We start from the raw sequence: 19760 nt of genomic DNA on the forward strand, positions 1-19760 counted from the left end.
TAAAGGGAAATGTTTTGTAGTCAGAGCTTGGCAGACTATTCAAGTCACAAAGTTCAAAAGGCAAGAAAATAACATTGTTTTGTCAACTGATGTTTGTGCTGTTATGTTCCATGTGCTCTTGACGCCATGGGAGTTATCTACACTAACTTCGTGGATAATACACAGATCCTTATCCCCATCACGGGAGACCACAAACAAGACTCCATCTCCATCAATAAGATTTATGCCATCATACAAAATTGGATGGCCACCAATAGCCTGTCTTAACGACGAAAAAACAGAGATCCTCATTGTAGGTTCGCCCACCTGACTAAAAACACTACACGCCGACTACTCGGCCATCACCATTGACGGGACCTCCATTACTATACACAAACAGGTTAAAACTCTGGGCGTCTAGCTAGACACTAACCTTACTATGACTAAACAAATCAGTGCCTTTTCCTCATCCACTGCATATACTGCCAAAATAATCGCGATTAGCCGCCCAATCCTCACACCACAAAACTGCCTCACCCTAGCTCAAGCTCTCATACTATCAAAACTTGAGTACTGTAATATCCTCCTACTAGGAACTACAAGTACTAACCTGACTAAATTTCAACTGCTACAAAACAAAAAGAATTGGATTAAAAAGAAATTATCACATCCCTCACATTAGGAGAGAAGTACACCGGCTCCCCATCCAAGCTAGAATTCTATTTAAGACCCTGATCACTGCACATAAATGTATCACCAATGATGCCCCTTCTTACCTTAACAATTGTGTCACCCAAACAAGACCAACTAGATCCCTTATATCCGGATCTAGTCACACCTATTTGTACGAGGTTCAAGAGTTCTCGGGCGGGGGGGTTGGGTGGGTGCCAGTTTCCCAGTAGCTGCACCTAAGATTTGGAACACCCTTCCAATGCATATTAGAAATGAGCTTTCGCACCAGCATTTTAAGAGGCTTATCAAAACATGGCTCTTTAATAAATTTAACTAGAAGTGTCTCCACCATGGCCCCAGTGTTCCTGCCAGTCTGACCCCCTACACTCTGTGCATATTGTTATTAATGTATCCTGAAATGTTCTGCCTGTATTGTAACATAATTTGTCACCAGATAAACATTCTAAGTAACCTACGCTGTGATACATCCGGGTTTGGGCGTGTAACAAATGCAATAAATAAATAAGGTTCCCCTCTACAAAACAATCTCCAGTGTGAACCCAGGATAAATGTATCAATGTATGCACTGTCTGTACAAGCTAAGAATTTTGGAAAGGATAGATCGAAAGGTCAACTTACCTAAGGGTTCATACAGAGCAAAGTGCTGTTTGGGAGATTGCGTTGCTGCCATTTGATTACGTGATTTGGCAGGTTCCTCTGTGAATGTAGTAGTTTTGGGGTCACTCATTGCATAAGAAGTCGCAACAGTAAAATCAAGTACACCTCCTTGTTCCTGGCTTGAACTGCCAACTTGCCACTCCTCTATGGCTAAAAAGGAAATTAATGTTGAAAGATTAAGGGTTGGTTCCAAACTGATGTCAGCAGGTCTGGGAGTTTTGCCTCTAGATGAAGAATGGGTTAGATGCTTTGTGAGAACAGAGTGTACATTTGCGCTGCTTTCTATGGTCGGTTCTGTGCGCTCCAAGTCAATTTCCTTTTCTGTGATTAGGGCAACATTTGTCGCAATGTCTATTATAACCGGAGATAATTTAGGACTATTTGAAGTATTTTCTTCAACCGTGTTTAGTGGCAAAGTATGGGCTGTAGTTTTCCAAATCGTCTCATCTGGCCACAATCTGCCAAACTGCATACCAAAAACGGGGTCCTTGCTACTCGCTGCATGTTCCCCAGGTTTGTCCAAGAATATATCAAGTGTTTTGTCTTCTTTTGTTATTGAGGTCAAATGGAAGTCAGTGGTCACACTGGTGATATCATCCTCATTATCTGTGGCATGAACGTCACCTCGCCCAGAAGTGGTCCCCCACATTTCATCACTTGCCGGTAGTAAAGAAGACTTTTGACAGTCACCATTGTCCGCAGCCTTGCTAGCTGACATTGTTGGATGGACTGGGGTGGTTTCTGCAAAAGGCCTGTCTGAAGAAGTAATTTGAATATTAGCTCCTACATGAGTCCCAAATATTGCTTTTAATGGTGCTTCTGTGATGACGGTGCGAATTAAAAAATCAATTTCAGAAGTTACGGTTTCAGACGGTGCTCTAACAGCTGCAGCAGGTGATGTGAATTCCAAATTTCTTATTGTAGGATCCTTTAATGTGATGACAGACACTATTGCACTTTTTAAGGGCAAAGTAGATGTTTTGGAGGGACTTGACAACTGTGTGGGATCGGATGAAGAGTCCGTTTTACTTGGTTCTGGTCCAATGTCCACTGTGTTGCCTTGACTCGCCAAGGAACTGTGCCCTTCTCTCCCATTTGTTGTTCGGGTAAATTCATTAAAAATGGCAGATGTGCTCTCCAGTATAGACTCAGTTAAGAACTCTTCAAAGGAAATTCTCTGTTGAGATGGAAATGCAGTGAACGTATTGTCTACATTAGTTACCATTGGAGGATCTGTGGCAAATTCATCCTCTGGAAAAGGTGTATAAGCAGCAGAAAAGCTGCTCTGTTCAGTTGGCTGTGGTGGATGTGGGGTTTTATCCTGACTCATGGACGATATTAAAGTGGTTTGACTTTTTTCAGTACTAGAAGCCTTAGTGGGCCACTTTTCCCCAATGTGATCTGGTGCAGTGCCCACGCTGTACATGGTGCCTTCCACATGACTAGGTACACGCACAGGGTATACTTTTTCATACTGGGAACAATCATTGTCCAACTTATAGCAAAACACATCCCATTTTTCCTGTGGATCCTTTCTGATGCCATATGTAATGATACCAGTTTTGTTTTCACCACACTTCCAATTACTGTGGATCCGTGGGTATGCGACCTCCGCTGATATGAGCCAGCCTGCCCGACACTCTTCCAGCCCAGACCTGTATGCCACCTCTAGCTGCTCTCGACTTGCCATTTCAGCCCCAAAATCCCAGGTACACGCCATTAGGGCATCATCAAATGCAAGCTGGTACCTTGAGTGACGATCATAATGAAATACTCCTTCAACGCGACCTGAAAGAAATAAAAACATAATTCAATTGTTATGTATAAACATCAAAAGAAGGTTACATCCGTATTTCCTGGCACTTAATCATCATGCAGTCACCTGCATTTCCTCAGACAAAGGATCCATGTGCAAGATTCAATGAACAGGTCCTACAAGGGCGGCGCAGTGGACTCAAAGAGGTGCAGGTCCACATCACCTTCAAATGTATTGTAACATTCAAGACAGATATTTTGTTTGATGTGATGCACACAAAAAAAATCATTTTATTGAAAAAAGCGCATTTACCATAAAAAAGATGACTTTGCTCGAGATACCAGAAAGACAGCTTGGGTGAAGAGGCCTCCTGGAGTAGTACAGTCGTAAAGGTAGTGTCCAGCAAAAAAGGCTATGGACGTTGGTGAGAAGCCACCAATTACTATGCTTAGTTAAGGTACTGTCAACCTGCTACGTAATAAATGGCATTTGTTGATTGAGATCCTTCGGTCAACCGCCCCTGGACAGCCATGCACCTCAATGGCTGCACAGGACATTGTCCAACTCCAGGGCCAGAAACCTGACAGATTTTCCAGATATCCCTCATTAATATTCATCAGCAAACCTTTGCATACATTTAGAATCATAGTATGCAAATTTATGTCATGAATATTAATGAGGAGTATCCTGAAAATCCGACATGGATCCGGCCCTCGCAGCTGAAGTTGGGCAAGTGTGAGAATGACATCACACAGCCAAATTTTACATACACTTGTAAACGTAATAACATATATTGAACCTCTTAACAAAGCTAGGCATCCGAGGGGAAAGTACATCGTGGGGTATCACCCTGACATCGATTAATTGTGCCACGGAATGCCTAGGCTTCAGTTATTTTCAGGGACTCGGCTCACTGGCCCAACACATAGCACCGGGCAATCTGGTTTTAAGAATCAATAATTATCCATTGAAATTAATTGCCTTTAAATGCTTCTCGTACACATTGATTGGATATCCTAAAAAACGGGCTAAATGTTACCATGTGGTGGTTCACTAAGCCTAAACCTTGCTCAAGGCATTGCAGAAAAGCAACAGTTTATGGAGGGTGGCTAGGGATTCTTGGTTTACAGTGGGATTGAGCAGAGGGATGTGGATACTAACAGGGTTCCCAATGAAAAGGTCTTTTTCAAAAGATCCTTTCACTGAAAGCTCGCTTTAGAAAGACCGCTCCGTGGCAGCACAAAACAGTCTTTCTAAAGCTGTCACGCCCCTGCCGCACACGAGTGCACGCAGGAGCTGACAGGCTCTGCGGGACCAGGAGGTACAGATGTGGTTGTTTCAATCCGGTCTTTGGTACACTTTATATGATTGAGTACAGGAGTGAGGAAGATGGACAAAGGGCCTAAGTATTTATTACTTACCGGTCATCTTCATTATGCACAGGCCTACTTGATAAAGGGATAAGACTATCCCACACACACAGATCTCAAAGTACTGTGAACTAAAGGGAAATGTTTTGTAGTCAGAGTTTGGCAGACTATTCAAGTCACAAAGTTCGAAAGGCAAGAAAATAACATTGTTTTGTCAAATGATGTTTGTGCTGTTATGTTCCATGTGCTCTTGACGCCATGGGAGTTATCTACACTAACTTCGTGGATGATACACAGATCCTTATCCCCATCATGGGAGACCACAAACAAGACTCCATCTCCATCAATAAGATTTATGCCATCATACAAAATTGGATGGCCACCAATAGCCTGTCTTAACAACGAAAAAACGGAGATCCTCATTGTAGGTTCGCCCACCCGACTAAAAAAACACAAGTGCACGCAGGAGCTGACAGGCTCTGTGGGATCAGGAGGCGGAGGTCGAGGAGAACGGGTAAGTGTGTAGGATGGTGTATTGTATGTCTTTGTTTTGGATATGGGGGAAGGGGGAAGGGCCTGGGGCTGAAATCACATTGGAGGGGGTGAACCCAACTCCCCCTGGTTACCCCAATATTAACAAAAACTGCATTCTCAAAAGAAAATGACATTTACAATTTTAAAAAATCGGGCATTGTAAATCAGTCTTTTTCTCTTCAGACCTTTAAAATGAGGTCTTTTCACATAGAACCACTAATAGCCGCGTGCTGGAGGCGAGTGAGTTGGGGTAGAGCTAGGGTAAAGTCAAGGGATTGGGTGCCCGGTGTGTACAACAAGCGGAAAAATGTGGTGTCTGGACCAGGATGATGTTTGTTTATCAATGGAATGTTGTCTGCGAGATTAAACCGAGACGGTAGGGAAGACTGTTGATGATTTCCAAATCATTGTCTTGAATTTCCTGCGGAGGAGATTGCGTCCATAGCAACAGGGAATTACGTAAAGGAGGTTGCATGATACAGGCGCAGACAACCTGATGAGGGAGTAAGAGGGCTTCACCATTGTCGTTGCGAGTAGAGACACCATGGATGCGAGACAAGGTATCAGCTTTGGAGTGTTTCGAGCCGGGCCTATAGGTCATTTCAAAATAGAACATAGAAAACAACTTGTGCCAACGAGCATGCCGGACTGTGGTACATTTTACTGACTGTAAGGCTAACAGGTTACAGTGATCCGTAAATACTTGTACAAGCAATGCCGTTCCCATTAGGTGATGCTTCCACACCAGGAAAGCATCACGAACAGCCAACAGTTATTTTTCGGTGAAAGTGTAATTGGCTTCATAAAACGTCAGTTTCCTGGAATGAAAGGCCACTGGATGGAGGTTGCCTGTGTCCACACACCTTTGAGACAGGATGGTCCCTACTAACACATCGGAAGCATCTGCCTCAACCACTTAGGGTAGAGTAGGGTTTGGGTGGAGCAAAACGGGCGCTGTAGTAAAGGCAGCCTTTAGGACGTCAACTTCCTTTTGGGTTGCCTGGTCCCATTCAATTGCCTTCTTGGAACTCGTAAGGGATGTCAAAGGGGCGACAATACTTGAAAAAGACCTTAGAAAGCATCTGTAAAAATTCGCAAAACCGAGGAAGGATTTCAACTGTTTCAAGTTAGTTGGCACTGGCCAATCCAAGATCACCTTGACCTTGGACATGCTCATCTGGATACCATGTCGTAACCTAGGAATTGAACACTGGTTGCATGGAAAAAAGCACTTTTCCAGCATAGCATAAAGGTGGTTATCGATGAGACGCTGCAAGACCGCAGATACATGCGAAACATGAGATTCGTAGGAGGGTGAGTAGATGAGGATATCATCGTGATATACTACTACAAAACTGTCCAACATATCTGTGAACACGTCGTTTATGAAGTGCTGAAAAGTGGCTAGGGCATTGCACAGACTGAAAGGCATCACAGCATATTTGTACAACCCATATTTGGTCTTGAACCCAGTTTTCCACTCGTCGCCAGGGCGCATCCTGACAAGATTATAGGCTCCCCTCAAGTCCAACTTAATCAAGATCGTGGATGAACCCAGTTGATCTAATAAGACTGAAATCAGTGGTATGGTGTACTGATTTCGAATAGTAACTGCGCTGAGTTCGCGGTAATCTATACATGGGCGAAGGTCCCCTTCTTTCTTCGGGACAAAGAACATGGGGGAGGCCACCGGAGAACTGGACGGGCAAATAAAGCCAGTACTCAATATATTATTTTAATACTGCATCCTCCTTCACTGTCAAGGAGTAAACCCGGCCATTGGGGATTTTTTCCCTGGAACCAAATCAATGGGGCAATCATAGGGTCTATGAGGTGGTAAAATGTCAGCCCCCTTAGCATCAAAAACATCCTGAAATGCTGAGTACTCTTTGGGCAAAGAGACAGAGGTGAGAGCTCCTACGGTAGGGGAAACCCCCAATAAAGACCTACAAGGGTTTGTTGTCATGGCCGCCGGCCCTAAACAATGACTTTCACACTAGCCAGAGGTGAAGCAAACCTCTGCCACTTTCCAGTCAATAACCGGGTACTGAAGTTTTAACCAATGTATCCCCAATATCATTTTGAATTGGGGTGCGGCTATGACATCAAAACTGATGGACTCTGTATGTCCTGTATCTGTGGTCATGTCCAAAAGCACCATCTGTTCTGTAACTAAACCGGACATCAATTTGGTACCGTCTACGGCATTAACAAGCTTAGGTTGGTCTTTAGGAACCATAGGGATACTGTTCTCACAGGCACAAGCGAGATTAACATAATTCCCGGTAGCACCTGAGTCCAGGACAGCCGCACCGTTCCAAGAAGACCCCGACGAGAACTGAAAGGTTGCTTTGATCGTGAGGGGAGTAGTCATCGTGGAGTCCGAATACATATAACTCGGCAGCTGGACTCCATCTACTACTGAGTTTTTGCATTTCCCGACTTCTTCGGTTTCTTTGGACATGCCTTCAAGAAATGTTCTGCAGTAGAAGCAAAGATTAGAGATTCATCATCTTTCCCTTTCCCCCGGGTTCAAGAGTGCTCTAAGGGCACCTATCTGCATCGGTTCAGTATAACTAGTCGAAGAAGTGGATGGTAAAGGACCCCTTTCTTCCCCTTTCCTCTCTGCTCTCCTGGCATCAATCTGGAGAACGAGATCCAGCAGTTTGTGGAAGGCAGTCGGGACAAGTTGGTTGAACTTAGCTACATAAGCAAGAAGAGAAGTGTTGCCTTGTTGCAGTCCTAGTAGCTCCAATTCTGTGGCCTGTGTTTTATAGCGTGTGTCAAAAACACGATTCATGGCTTCCAATAGGGCATCACAATCAAAAAGTAAAGGGCTACCGGCTTCGAGTAAAGGGTTAGCCCATGCTGCCGCTGTACCCCCTAAATGGGATTAAATAAAAGCAGCCTTAGTGGTAGAGTCTGGAAAGGCATTGGGGCGGCACAAGAAGTGCAGTCTGTACTGATTCAGAAATGTACGATAGACTTTGGGATCACCATGGAACTGCTCTGGTGGGGCCAGGGGAAACTGCATAGCCATATAAACAGGGGCCGCTGCCAGCGCAAGCACCGGGTAAGCTGATCCGGAGGCTACGGCAGGGGTAGGTGCCACTCCAGCCGGGAGGGCACTCGCCTGTAGACCGTCTATTCGAGCCTGCGTAGCCGCATGAGCCGAGGCCATGTCTGCCCGTAATTCCGCAACCATTTGTATAATGGTTGCCAGGGTTTCGTTGGTGTCCATATTAAGGCTTCTGATTATGTCAGAATCCGTGGTAGTTGAACCCGAAGTGCAGCCGATGAGTTCTTCCTACCAATGTAACCTGCTGGACACAATAATCTACATACAAAGGGATCTATTAATCGGAAGATGGAGCACCACACAAAAACCCAGGAATTGCAGAGGAACAGAACAGAAAAGTAGGTCACTTGGATGACTGGCTTAGTACAATGAATCAGGATAAAAGAAACAAAACTGACCAGTAGAATGTCTTCCTTCTTTCTTGAGGATCGGGCTTTAGACACAACTGACTGTTCAATCGACTCTCGACAATGCCTAAGAGACAGAGTGCAGAGCTATAAGAATACTTAACTACAAGGTGTGCAGTATGGAATAAATAAGAAGGAACTTACCAAGATGAGCAAATGGAGGAGGCTTGAAAAACCAGAGTGTGCACCCAGTGTCTTCTACCAAACTGTACCTAACCACGACGGCACGAGGACACCTAATGCGGAATATGGAAAGTCTCTAGTCCAAAACACCTATCTCGATGGAACGAGGACGCCTAACGATCTGGGCGCCAGTGGAGGAAGTCTCAAGTCTGTGCGCCAAGTTTGGTAAGAAAAACACCTGAGTGGACAATGGGCAGTGTTTTCTGTGCTTAGCACTTTAGACTGACAATGTTACTTGATCCTGGTTGAGACTATGTGGTTGCAGGAAGTTTGGAATGAGCAAGGTTGATGATTGCTCAAGCACGTCCTAAATTGCGTGGTGCGTGGTGGTTGGCGTATGAAGCAAGAAGTCTGTTTAACTTTCTGGGTTTGTCGCTGTGCGAGTGATATCAGTTTCTATTCAGGAGTTAGAGGAGTCAGCTGGCGTTCCAGATTCGTCATTGTGCGGGCAATTACAGGATTGCAATCAGAAAGAGTTGGAGACGTCAAGTGGCGTTCCGGGTTCGTCGTTGGGAAAGCAATAGCAGATTGTAATCAGAAAGAGTTTGGGAGTCAGGTAACGTTCCGAGTTCGTAGCTGGGAGTTCACCAGAAGTAACGATAGGGAGCGAGGTTGTAACAAGAATCAAGGTACAGAACAAGGACAGGGAGATGCGAAGCTGGTAAACCGCAATTTTTACAAAATCAGAAGCAGCCTCCCCGGCAACCCGGAAACTTAAGTACGGTTACTGTGGACTTTCCTAGCTCTGCCCCTAACGTGGAACACATTGCAGCGAACGTGCAGAGGCCCCCACAAACGCCATGGAAACCTCCATCTATGTGGTCCACTTAGTCGGGAAGATATGTAATGAACTTCATTCAGGGATGCACTGAATATAGGTACATGTACCGCATACCTTTTCTGCCTGGATAATAGTGGTAATGTTCTGCGTGTCAGAGCCGTAGAATGCTGTATATGAGCAACCCTTGACCTAACCCTGACAGAAGCCTCCTTAAGGGAAATCATAAAACCGGGAGTTTCAAGTGCCGTGTGGAGGAACAGACGTCAACGGTGCACGGGGGCCTCCAGCATTGATATTACAGGCAGGGAGGCACGCTGGCTACTGTGGTACTGTCCTTGACTCCAGAAGCAAGCCAGTGGACCCGACACCATCGGTGTGTCAGAGGAAGCTGATAGCAAACCGAATTGTATTAAGTCCAAGGTTGCAAGTGGCAACGTTAGATTAACACAACATTTTTGGGAAAGCCTGAGAAGGGCCAGCTGCAGAGTGGCCAGGCGCCGCAGGAGTGCTCATTCGAAGGACTCTCGCTGGCCCCTTTTTCAATAAAACTGCAAGTACCAGCAGGCCATAGGAAACGGCAGTGTGAGGTGTCCGAGTGGTACTACAAGGGTCACGACAAATCCCTTGTACACTCGAAAGTCTCTGACCCATTGCCAAGAGAAAGCTAAGGGAAGTGAATCCTGAATCGTGAGAAAGCAAAGTGAACTGTATATTTGGCAAATGAAAACATTGTGGAGAATAAGACAAATGTGAACCCGACAGAGGGATACCGAAAGAAAGCTAGGAAAAGGGAATCCACGCTTTCTGTTGAGATGAAGGAAATCATGAACTGTGTTGAAGATTCTTGAAAAGTGAAAGCTGCATTTGAAAGGGCGTAGTGAACCCGATGGAGGGAGGCCCAAGTTCCAAGAAGGATCCGAGCCAGGCGGAGGGAGATCCAAGCGGGCGTAGAGCAATTGCCCAAGGTACAAGATTACCAAAAGAACTTTTGTTTGTTTGTTTGCTATTTACGAGTAGGAGTGAAGAATAATGCACCCGGGAACAGTGTGTTGACGAGAGTGAACCAGGTTGAGGGTTGTCCACAGTGTTGTTTGTTTGAAAGGACATTAAAGCTCCTGAAGGTTACGAGCTATATTTGAGAGGCCGAAGTGAAACCGACAGAGGGAGGCCCATTTTGCAAAGAGGATCCAAGCCCGGCGGAGGGAGGTCTTAGGGGCTAAGAGCAATCGCCCAAAGGTGCAAAACCAATGAAGGAACTTTTGTTTGTTTATTGTTTTGATGCAACAGGCCTTCTAAGGCAAGAGACTTTGCAAAGAAGAGACTTCGCCCCTGAAGGTTCAGGTATCGTTGAACTGGAATAGCGAGCCTCGTGCTGGAGCGGTCCACGAGTGTGCTGTGCTCAGAAGTCGCACCTTGTCCCATTCTAAAAATCTGGGGAAGGGAGACCCCAGCCATAACAGCCTGACTTATTATTTTGTGAACACTTCTTTCCTTTCTTGTGAACATTATCCCACACTACTTTGTAACATAGCGGTAAGAATTGGCAATAGGTTTTTTAGTATATGCCCTTTTTATTTGAGTAGACTCTACTTGGCCGTTATTATAATTATTTGATGGTCGTAGCTTACTCCCATCTTAGATTTGAGTTTTAACCCATTTTTACAGTTTAAAAACACCCTTGAACTGTGATCATTTGTGCCTGTCTTACTTTAATACCATGCCTTCCTTACAACACGGACAAGTGTGAATTCCTCAAGGTTGACCTTTTTTCGGCTATGCGTTCAACAGCAAGGGCTTATCAGTAAACCTACTCAAGGTTGACGACATCAAGGGAGCAAGACCCCCGATCACACCTACAGAGGTGTGCAGTTTCTTGAGGATGGCAACGGACTGTGGGAGGTTTATCAACAACCTGGCCACGACCTCAGAACTACTGCAGACTTTCACCAAGTCGACTGCCAAATGGGAGTGGAGTAAGCCAAGCCAAGACGCATTCAAATGCATCAAAGAATCCCTGTCGTCCAGCACCACCATGGCGTACTACGCCTACAAACAGAGCTATAGGTGGACGCAAACCCAGTGTTAGGCAGAAACCTGTGCAGTTCCCTCTGGGACCACTGCAAAAGATTTAAGACTACAGGTGTTTGGCAGTAAACCACTTGGTAGCAGTCTGTACCACACAGATTCACTTGGTAGCTGTGGCTCAGCAGTCAGACTTCCCTCAAGAAGAGTTAGGCAGTATACAGAGTATTCACAATAGGTCAAAAGAACACAGTAGAACAAGCAAACCCTGACCAGAGCTTGGTGTTAAAGAGATATAATTATTTATTTAAAAACACATCTAATAAAACACACTGGCACCAATATCAAGCAGTCCAAAAACACGGTCACTAAAAGATATACACTCCCTTCAACGATTAGTTAGACAAGTCTTAAGTAAAGCAACACTTATTTGCAGACAGCGGTGAGCACTTAACGAAGATGGCACTCTAATCAATCGGTTTAAAAGGGAGAGAAAGGCAGAGCAAAGATAGAAACAGATCCCAACACTTTCGGAAGAACACAGTAGGAGAAGAAGGCAGTTTAAAACCGTAAAGTCAAAGTTAACAAGGCCGGACCCACTTTAAGAGGCTCCGGTCGAAATGTGTCCAAGGTCACACGGTTCAAAGTGCCCAAGAGTCTCGCAATAAGTTCGGAAAGAGTTGGACCAAAAAGAAAGTGACCAGTTAGATGGTCAAGGCGGCCAGCCCAGCCCAGAAGGTTAAGGGATTATTATTACCTTGTAGCAATCTTTAGAAAGGGAGGCCTGGCGGACACGGTACATTAAAATAGTGAGAATACTCCAGGTGGGGCAGTTGTTCCTGGCAGCGGGTGCAAGTCAGTGCTTCGTCTGGGGGAAGAGGGGATCTCGTTGGGGAGGAAAGCAGGAGTCCATTGCACTGCCAGGGAAGAAACCAGCCGCAGAGTTCTCAATGAAAAGGAGCGGTCCTTTTATTCGCGGTCCAGTGGTAAGTGGCTATCCGTTTGCCGGGGTGCTTGGCACGGGCAATTCGACCACAAGACGTCCTGGGATGTGAGGAAAAGAAGGTAAACTGGTTGTGCCCACCAGTCAGGGGAAGAAGACTCTCTGGCCGGGAGATCTTCTCTGTTGTTGGGAAGTGGTGAGTCGGTTCAGCAGGGCTCCACCGGTGGTGTCGTCGTAGCAGGTCTGCTCAGCTTCTCCCTCGTCGGATTTTCAGGTCCTGTGGCGACTTCTGAAGTTCCAGTCCCAAAAGCCCTGCTTTTATGCAGCACACCCCCATTCACTCAGCCTAGCTGTCAATCAAACATGCTAAGTGGTGAGCCGGCCGGCTCACCACTTGGGCCAATCACACCAGAGTGTGACTTGAGTTACCAAGGTAACTCAGTCCAGGGTGCCTAAACCCCCTCGAACACCCCGTGTGGTACCCAGACAGAGTAACACCACTTTTGGAGGCCTCTGTGGAGAAGCCTGCCAAAAGTGGAACAAAGGGCTCGAACTTTGGTTTGGAGTTACAGAGGCGAACACAAACGCCATTTTAAAACCGAGTTCTGGCAGAAAATACCAACCAGTGAATTAATATTAAATAAATAAACCGGCAGTATGTTCGAGGCTATAAGAATTAAATAGTAAAAGTTGGTAGCCTCGAACAATGGGAAAATCCCATAGAGATATATTCGCGGTCGATTATAAAAAGTAGTATCCACTGCCACCAGCCAAAACTCGATCAGGGGGGACGGAGACGTGCCCCCTCGAACAACAGACCCCGGGGCAATCGAATTGCCCCGACCAGTACGTCCACAATATGATGGTTTGTACTGGTTTCTGTTCATAATTTGGGACTAGCAAAGCCAATGGTGACTTTACATGCCCTGGGAGACAGTAGTCAGTCCCAGGGTATGGAGTTTATGTTGGGGGGTCACTATAACACCCCTGTGTTACTGCACGAGGGTGCTGTGTAACACACATAAGGAAAACATATGAGACCCTATGGAGTAAAAGACCCCATAACCCATGAAAAATATTAACATTCAAAGGAACACCATAAATCATGTCCAAGAATGAGAGAAAAAGAGTCTCATTTTTGGCAGGAGAAAAAAAACAAACTCCAGAAATCCAGCAAAGCTGCTGGGGGACTCACTAGGTTAGGAAATTCAGCCTAAACAGAGAATTCTCCCTAACACCCAGTCAGACTGAGGGCCATTCTAGTAGAAAGATTCTCCACAGGAGAGATTCAACCAGTAGCGTATGTGTCCCGGGCACTGACCCCCACAGAACAATGCTACTCTCACATTGAAAAGGAGGCCATCCCCGTTCTGTGGAGGTGCAGGAACTTTCACCTGTAGCTGTACGGAAGGAATTTCAGGACATACACCGATCACAAACCGCTAATCCCAATCTTTACTGGCTCAGCACCTCACCCCCGAGCACGAATTGGTAAGTGGCTGCTACAGCTACAACAGTATGACTTATATACAGAGCAGGATCGGACAACCCTGCTGACTTCCTGTTCAGACACCCTTGCGCTGCTACAGCAACAGAAATAACGGAATTGGTAGAGACAGAGGAATACATCTGTATGATACTCCAAGCCAACAAACCCAAAGCAGTCAGTCTGTCAAACCTAGTGGAAGCCACAAACAATGACCTATGCTGCGAACTGGTAAAGAACGCCATCCTGGCAGGGGGGTCAAATGCATTTCTGCAAAATAACCACAATCCCACAACAGCAGGAAAATACTTCATAGCTGGGGTATTAACGGTCCTTCATGACCTGTCTATCACAAGCGAAGGACTCGTACTGAGGGGCACACGCATTCTGGTGCCGATCAGTTTGCAGGACAGGATTGTTGACCTCGCCCATGAGCGTCATCAGGGCATTGTTAGGACGAAGGCTTGAATATGGGACTGGGTGTGGTTCCCACAAGTAGACGCCCAAGTGGAAACCACCATTTCATCATGTCTCCCATGCCAAGCCACGGGCACACCACCGAGACCTGAGCCGATCAAATCTGCATCGCTGGGAGGTAGTCAGCATGGACTTTTGCACAGTACAAGAGGGAACCTATCTCCTTGTGGCCATTGATGAGTACTCCCGCTATCCTGAAGTGGAAGTAGTCTCCTCAACGGCAGCAGAGGCAGTGTTGCCGGCACTGGAGAAAATATTTGCGACACATGGGTTACTCAAACCATTAAATGTGACAATGGGCCCCTGTTCCAAGTTAGAAAATTCACAAGATACATGGACGACCTCCACATACACCACCACCTCATCACACCTTCATGGCCCCACGCAAACAGGGATGCTGAGCGATTCATGAGGACGATCAACAAGGTCCTCCGGATTGCAAAAGCTCGGAATTGCCCTGGGAACTGGAACTATACCAGTTCCTCAGGAACTACCGGTAACACCCCACTGATCGACTGTGAGAAACCAAAGGGTGTCTCACTTGCTAGTCCCCAAGGATCTCACTCTCAGGCAGCCAGGGCATGGGGGTGGACCAGTGCGGGAGGATCACCTGGCTGACGGATCATCAGGGACTGTGGGTGAGACAACCAATGGTGAGACGCAATATCACTCCATTTACCGGGCCCATACCCCATCCTATTCTTAAGGATTCTCTGATATCCCAACCCCCCCACAAACTTTCTTCACAAACACTGGGCCGAGGAGGACTGAGAGAAAAGACACTAACCATTCCATATCCCATTGGACACATCCCATTAATAAGGTCAGGCAAAGTCAGGCACTTGACCGTAATCAAATACATCTGATTCCCATTAGCTCCCCCCACACGGATAAAAGGCAGGATATGGAGACACACTCTGAGCAAGGTGGAACACGAGAAGGAGCAGATCTTCCGGGGGGAAGGCAAACCCACTGGAGCAGGAGGACCGATTGAGGGACCAAAGTGAGGGGTTGGGAAATTGTGAACATCCCTGCAGGAGGTTGTTGCCTCTGGAAAACCGTGGGGGATACACAGAGAAAGCCAAAACCCAGACAAGAAGAAGCCTGCATTGTGTTTCAAGGATGCCATTGACCCTCCCAGGTGAACGGCAGAGTTGAGGAGGCAAGGCCAAGCCTGTGGTATTAACCTTGAATCGTGAATCAAAGCTGCAGAGAAAATAAAAGAATACACACAATCGGTGAGCTGGCGAAAGACATGAAGGCCGGTTTGTGTCAAACAAAGATTGAAGCTGCAACAGTGTATGTCCGAATTGAAGGTTGCACACGTGCTGATGAGACACGAAAGAAAGCAACCTTGTAGTGAACTTTAAAGTTAATGGTAACTGTGAAGCCAGTGATACAGAGTAGCAGAGTGGTCCGGCAAAAGGAAACAGCTCACTCGAAAGTCTCAGCGAACTGTTTGATGTTTGTTATAAAGCAACAAAAGTGAATGAACTTTGAAATACGCAATAGTCAAGATTAAACCCGATGAAAGGGGAAGTTAAAAGGTGATTGCTTTAAGAGAAAGCCTTCTTTGAATTATTCTGATTGTGGTGTGGAACTACCCAGACCAAGAGACACTGGGGCAAATACCATAAGGAAGAGACATCAGTGAAAGGTCTGAGCCCGACTGAGGGAGACCTAGAACATGAAATAAATTAGGGGAAAGGAACCCCCTAACGAGTGTGAATAAATCTTGGGGAAGGGAACCCCTGCAAGTGCTGTGATTGCGAGGTCTGAGCCCAGCTGAGGGAGATCTACCTTGAATCAGGTACTTTTGTTGAGAGGTCTGAGCCCGACTGAGGGAGACCTACGTGAACTATTGATGCCTTGAGAGGTCCGAGCCCGACAGGGGGAGACCTACGTGAATTTTGTTGAACTGTGAAAGAACCTTTGGTGAACTTAAGTGACTTTAACATGGAAGGCCAAGCGGGCCTCGACCCATGTTTTGAACTGCCTTTTTTTGATAACCTGAGCCAGAGCGCCGTACTCCGTGCTGTCCAACGTGGGGAGGAGAGTTGACTTAGCCATCTTGATTAATTATGTTATAACGCTGACTTTCCTTTGCATACACATTCCCCTTTACACACTTTTTTATATAAGAGATAGGGCAAGCATTAGGGTTTTTAGTACAAGCCATTTTGATTTGACGTAAACTGGGTAAGACTGTGATTTCTTTATTATTTGATGGTAGAGACTACTCCCATCATAGCTATAGGGCCAAGTAGGAGTTTTTCCAAACCCCAAGAATTTAAAAAAGGTTTTGAAATATGTACCTCTTGTGTCAGTGTCTTACCTGTGATACCATACACCCCTTACATGACCAACACCTCCCCGGCAGACCTCATGTTTAGGACAGTGATACACTCATCCATACCGCATCACCCCTGCAAATGGGCAGATAAACTGGACAGCTGGCGCGTCAAGGAAAAGAGATTCCAATCGAGTGAACAGATGACTAACAAGCAATGGGCCAAGAAGTTCCACCTCAAAGCCGGGGACCAGGTGCTGGTACTCCGGAATGCATCAAGAAAATTATCGAGTCTGTTCGACACCACCCCCTGGACGGTGACTGGATGGAGGTGCACCATGATCATGGCTGGACGAGGCAGCGAATCAATAACAAGAAACGCTTCATGGTTCAAAAGGATCCCAACGATAATGTCGAGAGATAACCCGGACCAAACCGAAGGGAGAGGGTTTAACGGAGAATAACCAATGGAAGGAAACCAGCACCAAGAGGAAGGATGGGAGCACACCCCTGGGCCAGAATCCTGAGATGAGAAAACAGAGAGACCGGACTTGAACCCGGAGGAAGCACGGCTACTCAACACTCCCATGGGAGATGGAGGATCGACAGCATGAGAGGTACCACCTGAGGGCGGCGCAGAGACCTCCAAGAAAGCTAAGCGACTATGTGTGTTAACCCGAGACTCTAAAATGGAACATGGTGACCAATGCCAATCTTGTATATAGTTATCATGGGGAAAGAAGAGGGATGTTATGTTCAGAGCAAGTCACTGTGCAGAGCGGACGTGAATTAAACACTGTCTCTCTCTCTTGCAGGGACAAAGGCAGTTCAGTCCCAACCACAGATGAAGCTAGGTCTGCATTCTTCAGCGCTGTGTTTGCTGGTCCTGAGTGTAGGCCCCACACACGTGTCCTGGGGCTAACCGGCCCAAAGAGCAGACCCAGCACCAGTCGGTACACAGAAGAGCAGAACAGTAGCAAGTCCAAGGAGAGTAACATTGTCAGATCGCTAGCAGGCACAGTCAGTACACAGAGGTAGTAGAATGTGTTGAAACCAGGGAAGGGTCGGAAGAACCAGGCACTGCTAGTACATGGAACAAAGAAAGGCACAGATAAGTGTAGGGGAGGCATGGTGTCACAAGTATTACATGGACACAATAGGTACAATTTGTAAAACCTTTAATGAGGTTTCTGGGGTTGGAAATCTAGTCTGCCCTATAACTAAGATGGGAGCAGTCTTGACTATCAAACGATAAAAAAACAGTCCTAGTAGAGCCCAAAATGGCCTTTGCTAACAAAACTTAATGCCTGCCCTATCTCTTGTACAAAAGGTGTATAACGGAAATGTATGCAAAGGAAAAATCAGTGTTCAAATTAATAAAGGTAGCTTAATCAGCTCTCATCCCCACGTTAGACCCCATAGAGTAAGGCAGTGTTTGTAGGCAGGATGACACACTCTGGCTCGGGTTCTAAGTACAATAAACAGTTCCAAAATATGGATCGAGGCTTGCCTGGCCTTCCACGTTAAAGTCTTTTGTTCAGACCTCCAAATACTCTTTCAATACAAAGTTCACGTAGATCCCCCTCTGTCCGGCTCAGACCTCCTCAGCACAAAGTTCAACAAAACTTGCAAAGGGGCTCCCTTCCCCAAGCTTATTACACTTCGGGTCTCCCTCAGCTGATACTGAGATCACTTTTGTGTGTCGAAGACTTTCAAATGTGCCCGGCTTTCCTTATAGACCTCTGCAGGACCACTTTGACTTATAGTTCAAGATTCAACTTCCACTCTCCCCTTCTCTAGGAGGTAATTCTACTTACTTTGCTTTTACACTTAATTTTCTTTATGGTTACAAACAATGCACCTTTCACTGAGACATTTGAGTGGGCTACTTCCTTTCGCCGGACCACCCCGTTAATCCGTATCGCTGATTCCACAGCTGTCTTTTTACTTCAAAGTTCATTGAGAGGTCTGCCTTTCTTTGCATCTCATCCGTACGCGGACAGCCTTCACTTGCGATATAACCTTGCCGCTTCAAACTTTCTTTAACACACACCAGTCTCTCAGGTCACTTGCCAACTCACAGGCTGTGTGCGTTTCTTTCTTGGTTTTATGATTTCCAATTCATGAGTCAAGGTTAGTACCACAGGCTTTGCCTCGCCTCCCCAACTCTGACGTCCTTGAAACACAATGCAGCCTTCACTTGCGAGATCTGGCCTTCTCCACATGTCTTTCGCGGCCTGTCGGCAACCAGTAGGGAACTCTTGGTGTTTTCCACCCGCTGCTCTCGTCCCTTGGTCCGTCGCTCTGCTCCAGTAGGTTTGCCTTTGCCCCGGAAGTCCTGCTCGTACTCGTGTTCCGCCTTGCTCAGAGTGTGTCTCTAGGTGTTGCATTTTATCCATGTGAAGAGAGCTAATTGGCATCAGGTGTATGCACTTGAAGTCAATTACTGACTTCGCCTGACCCAATTAACGTGACATGTCCAGTACGATGTATGAGAGTTAATATTGCTACTCTCAGTCACCTCTGTCCAATGTTTGTGTAAAAAGGGGGGGGAGATGGGACCTCAGAGAATCTTACAAAATAGGATGGAGTAGATGCACAAAAAAGGGGGGAATACTACGTCCCACCATCGACTGCCTCACCTCCACTCCCCGAAGACCCCTCACCCAAGTGATCCTCAATGCACTGGTCCACCCCCAGGGTCTGGATCCAAAGGCGATGGCCGTGCCCTGGCCACCTGAGAGAGAGATCCCTGGGGACTAGCGGGTGAGACACCCTCTGGTTTCTCACAGAAGTAACAAGGAATGCAAGATTCACCAGAAAGGTTTTTTAAGCGCCGTTCCTTTCAAAACAGGTAACTAAATGCATTATTCCTGGTATCTGTGGGCACTACAGCATGATGTGTTTCCATGGATTCCTCAGACTACGTTTTGATGTCCCATGCACCCGCAAGGTGCTCTGGGGCTTGAAGTATTCTATGTGTAAGGGAGGCATGTATCACAAGTAGCCACTGACACAACAGTTGCAAGTTTTAAAACCTTTATTATTAAATTCTAGGGGTTTGGAATTACTCCTGTCTGGCCCTATCACTAAGATGGGAGTA

The 19760-nt window shown here is 46.3% G+C and overlaps 1 protein-coding gene across 2 annotated transcripts in view; it reads right to left on the reverse strand.

Moving 5' to 3' along the window:
- The window catches only part of LOC138497215 (uncharacterized), a 1137079-nt gene that overhangs the window by 950281 nt on the left and 167038 nt on the right, over window positions 1–19760 (reverse strand). For both annotated transcript variants that reach the window (XM_069620541.1, XM_069620540.1), the window contains exon 2: window positions 1291–3117. In XM_069620541.1, the coding sequence (XP_069476642.1) occupies window positions 1291–3117 (1827 nt within the window). The remainder of the gene's footprint in view (window positions 1–1290; window positions 3118–19760) is intronic.

This window comes from Ambystoma mexicanum, chromosome 5q (assembly GCF_040938575.1).
Source record: "Ambystoma mexicanum isolate Mex_15411 chromosome 5q, UKY_AmexF1_1, whole genome shotgun sequence".
In the NCBI taxonomy this organism is placed as follows: Eukaryota; Metazoa; Chordata; class Amphibia; order Caudata; family Ambystomatidae; genus Ambystoma; species Ambystoma mexicanum.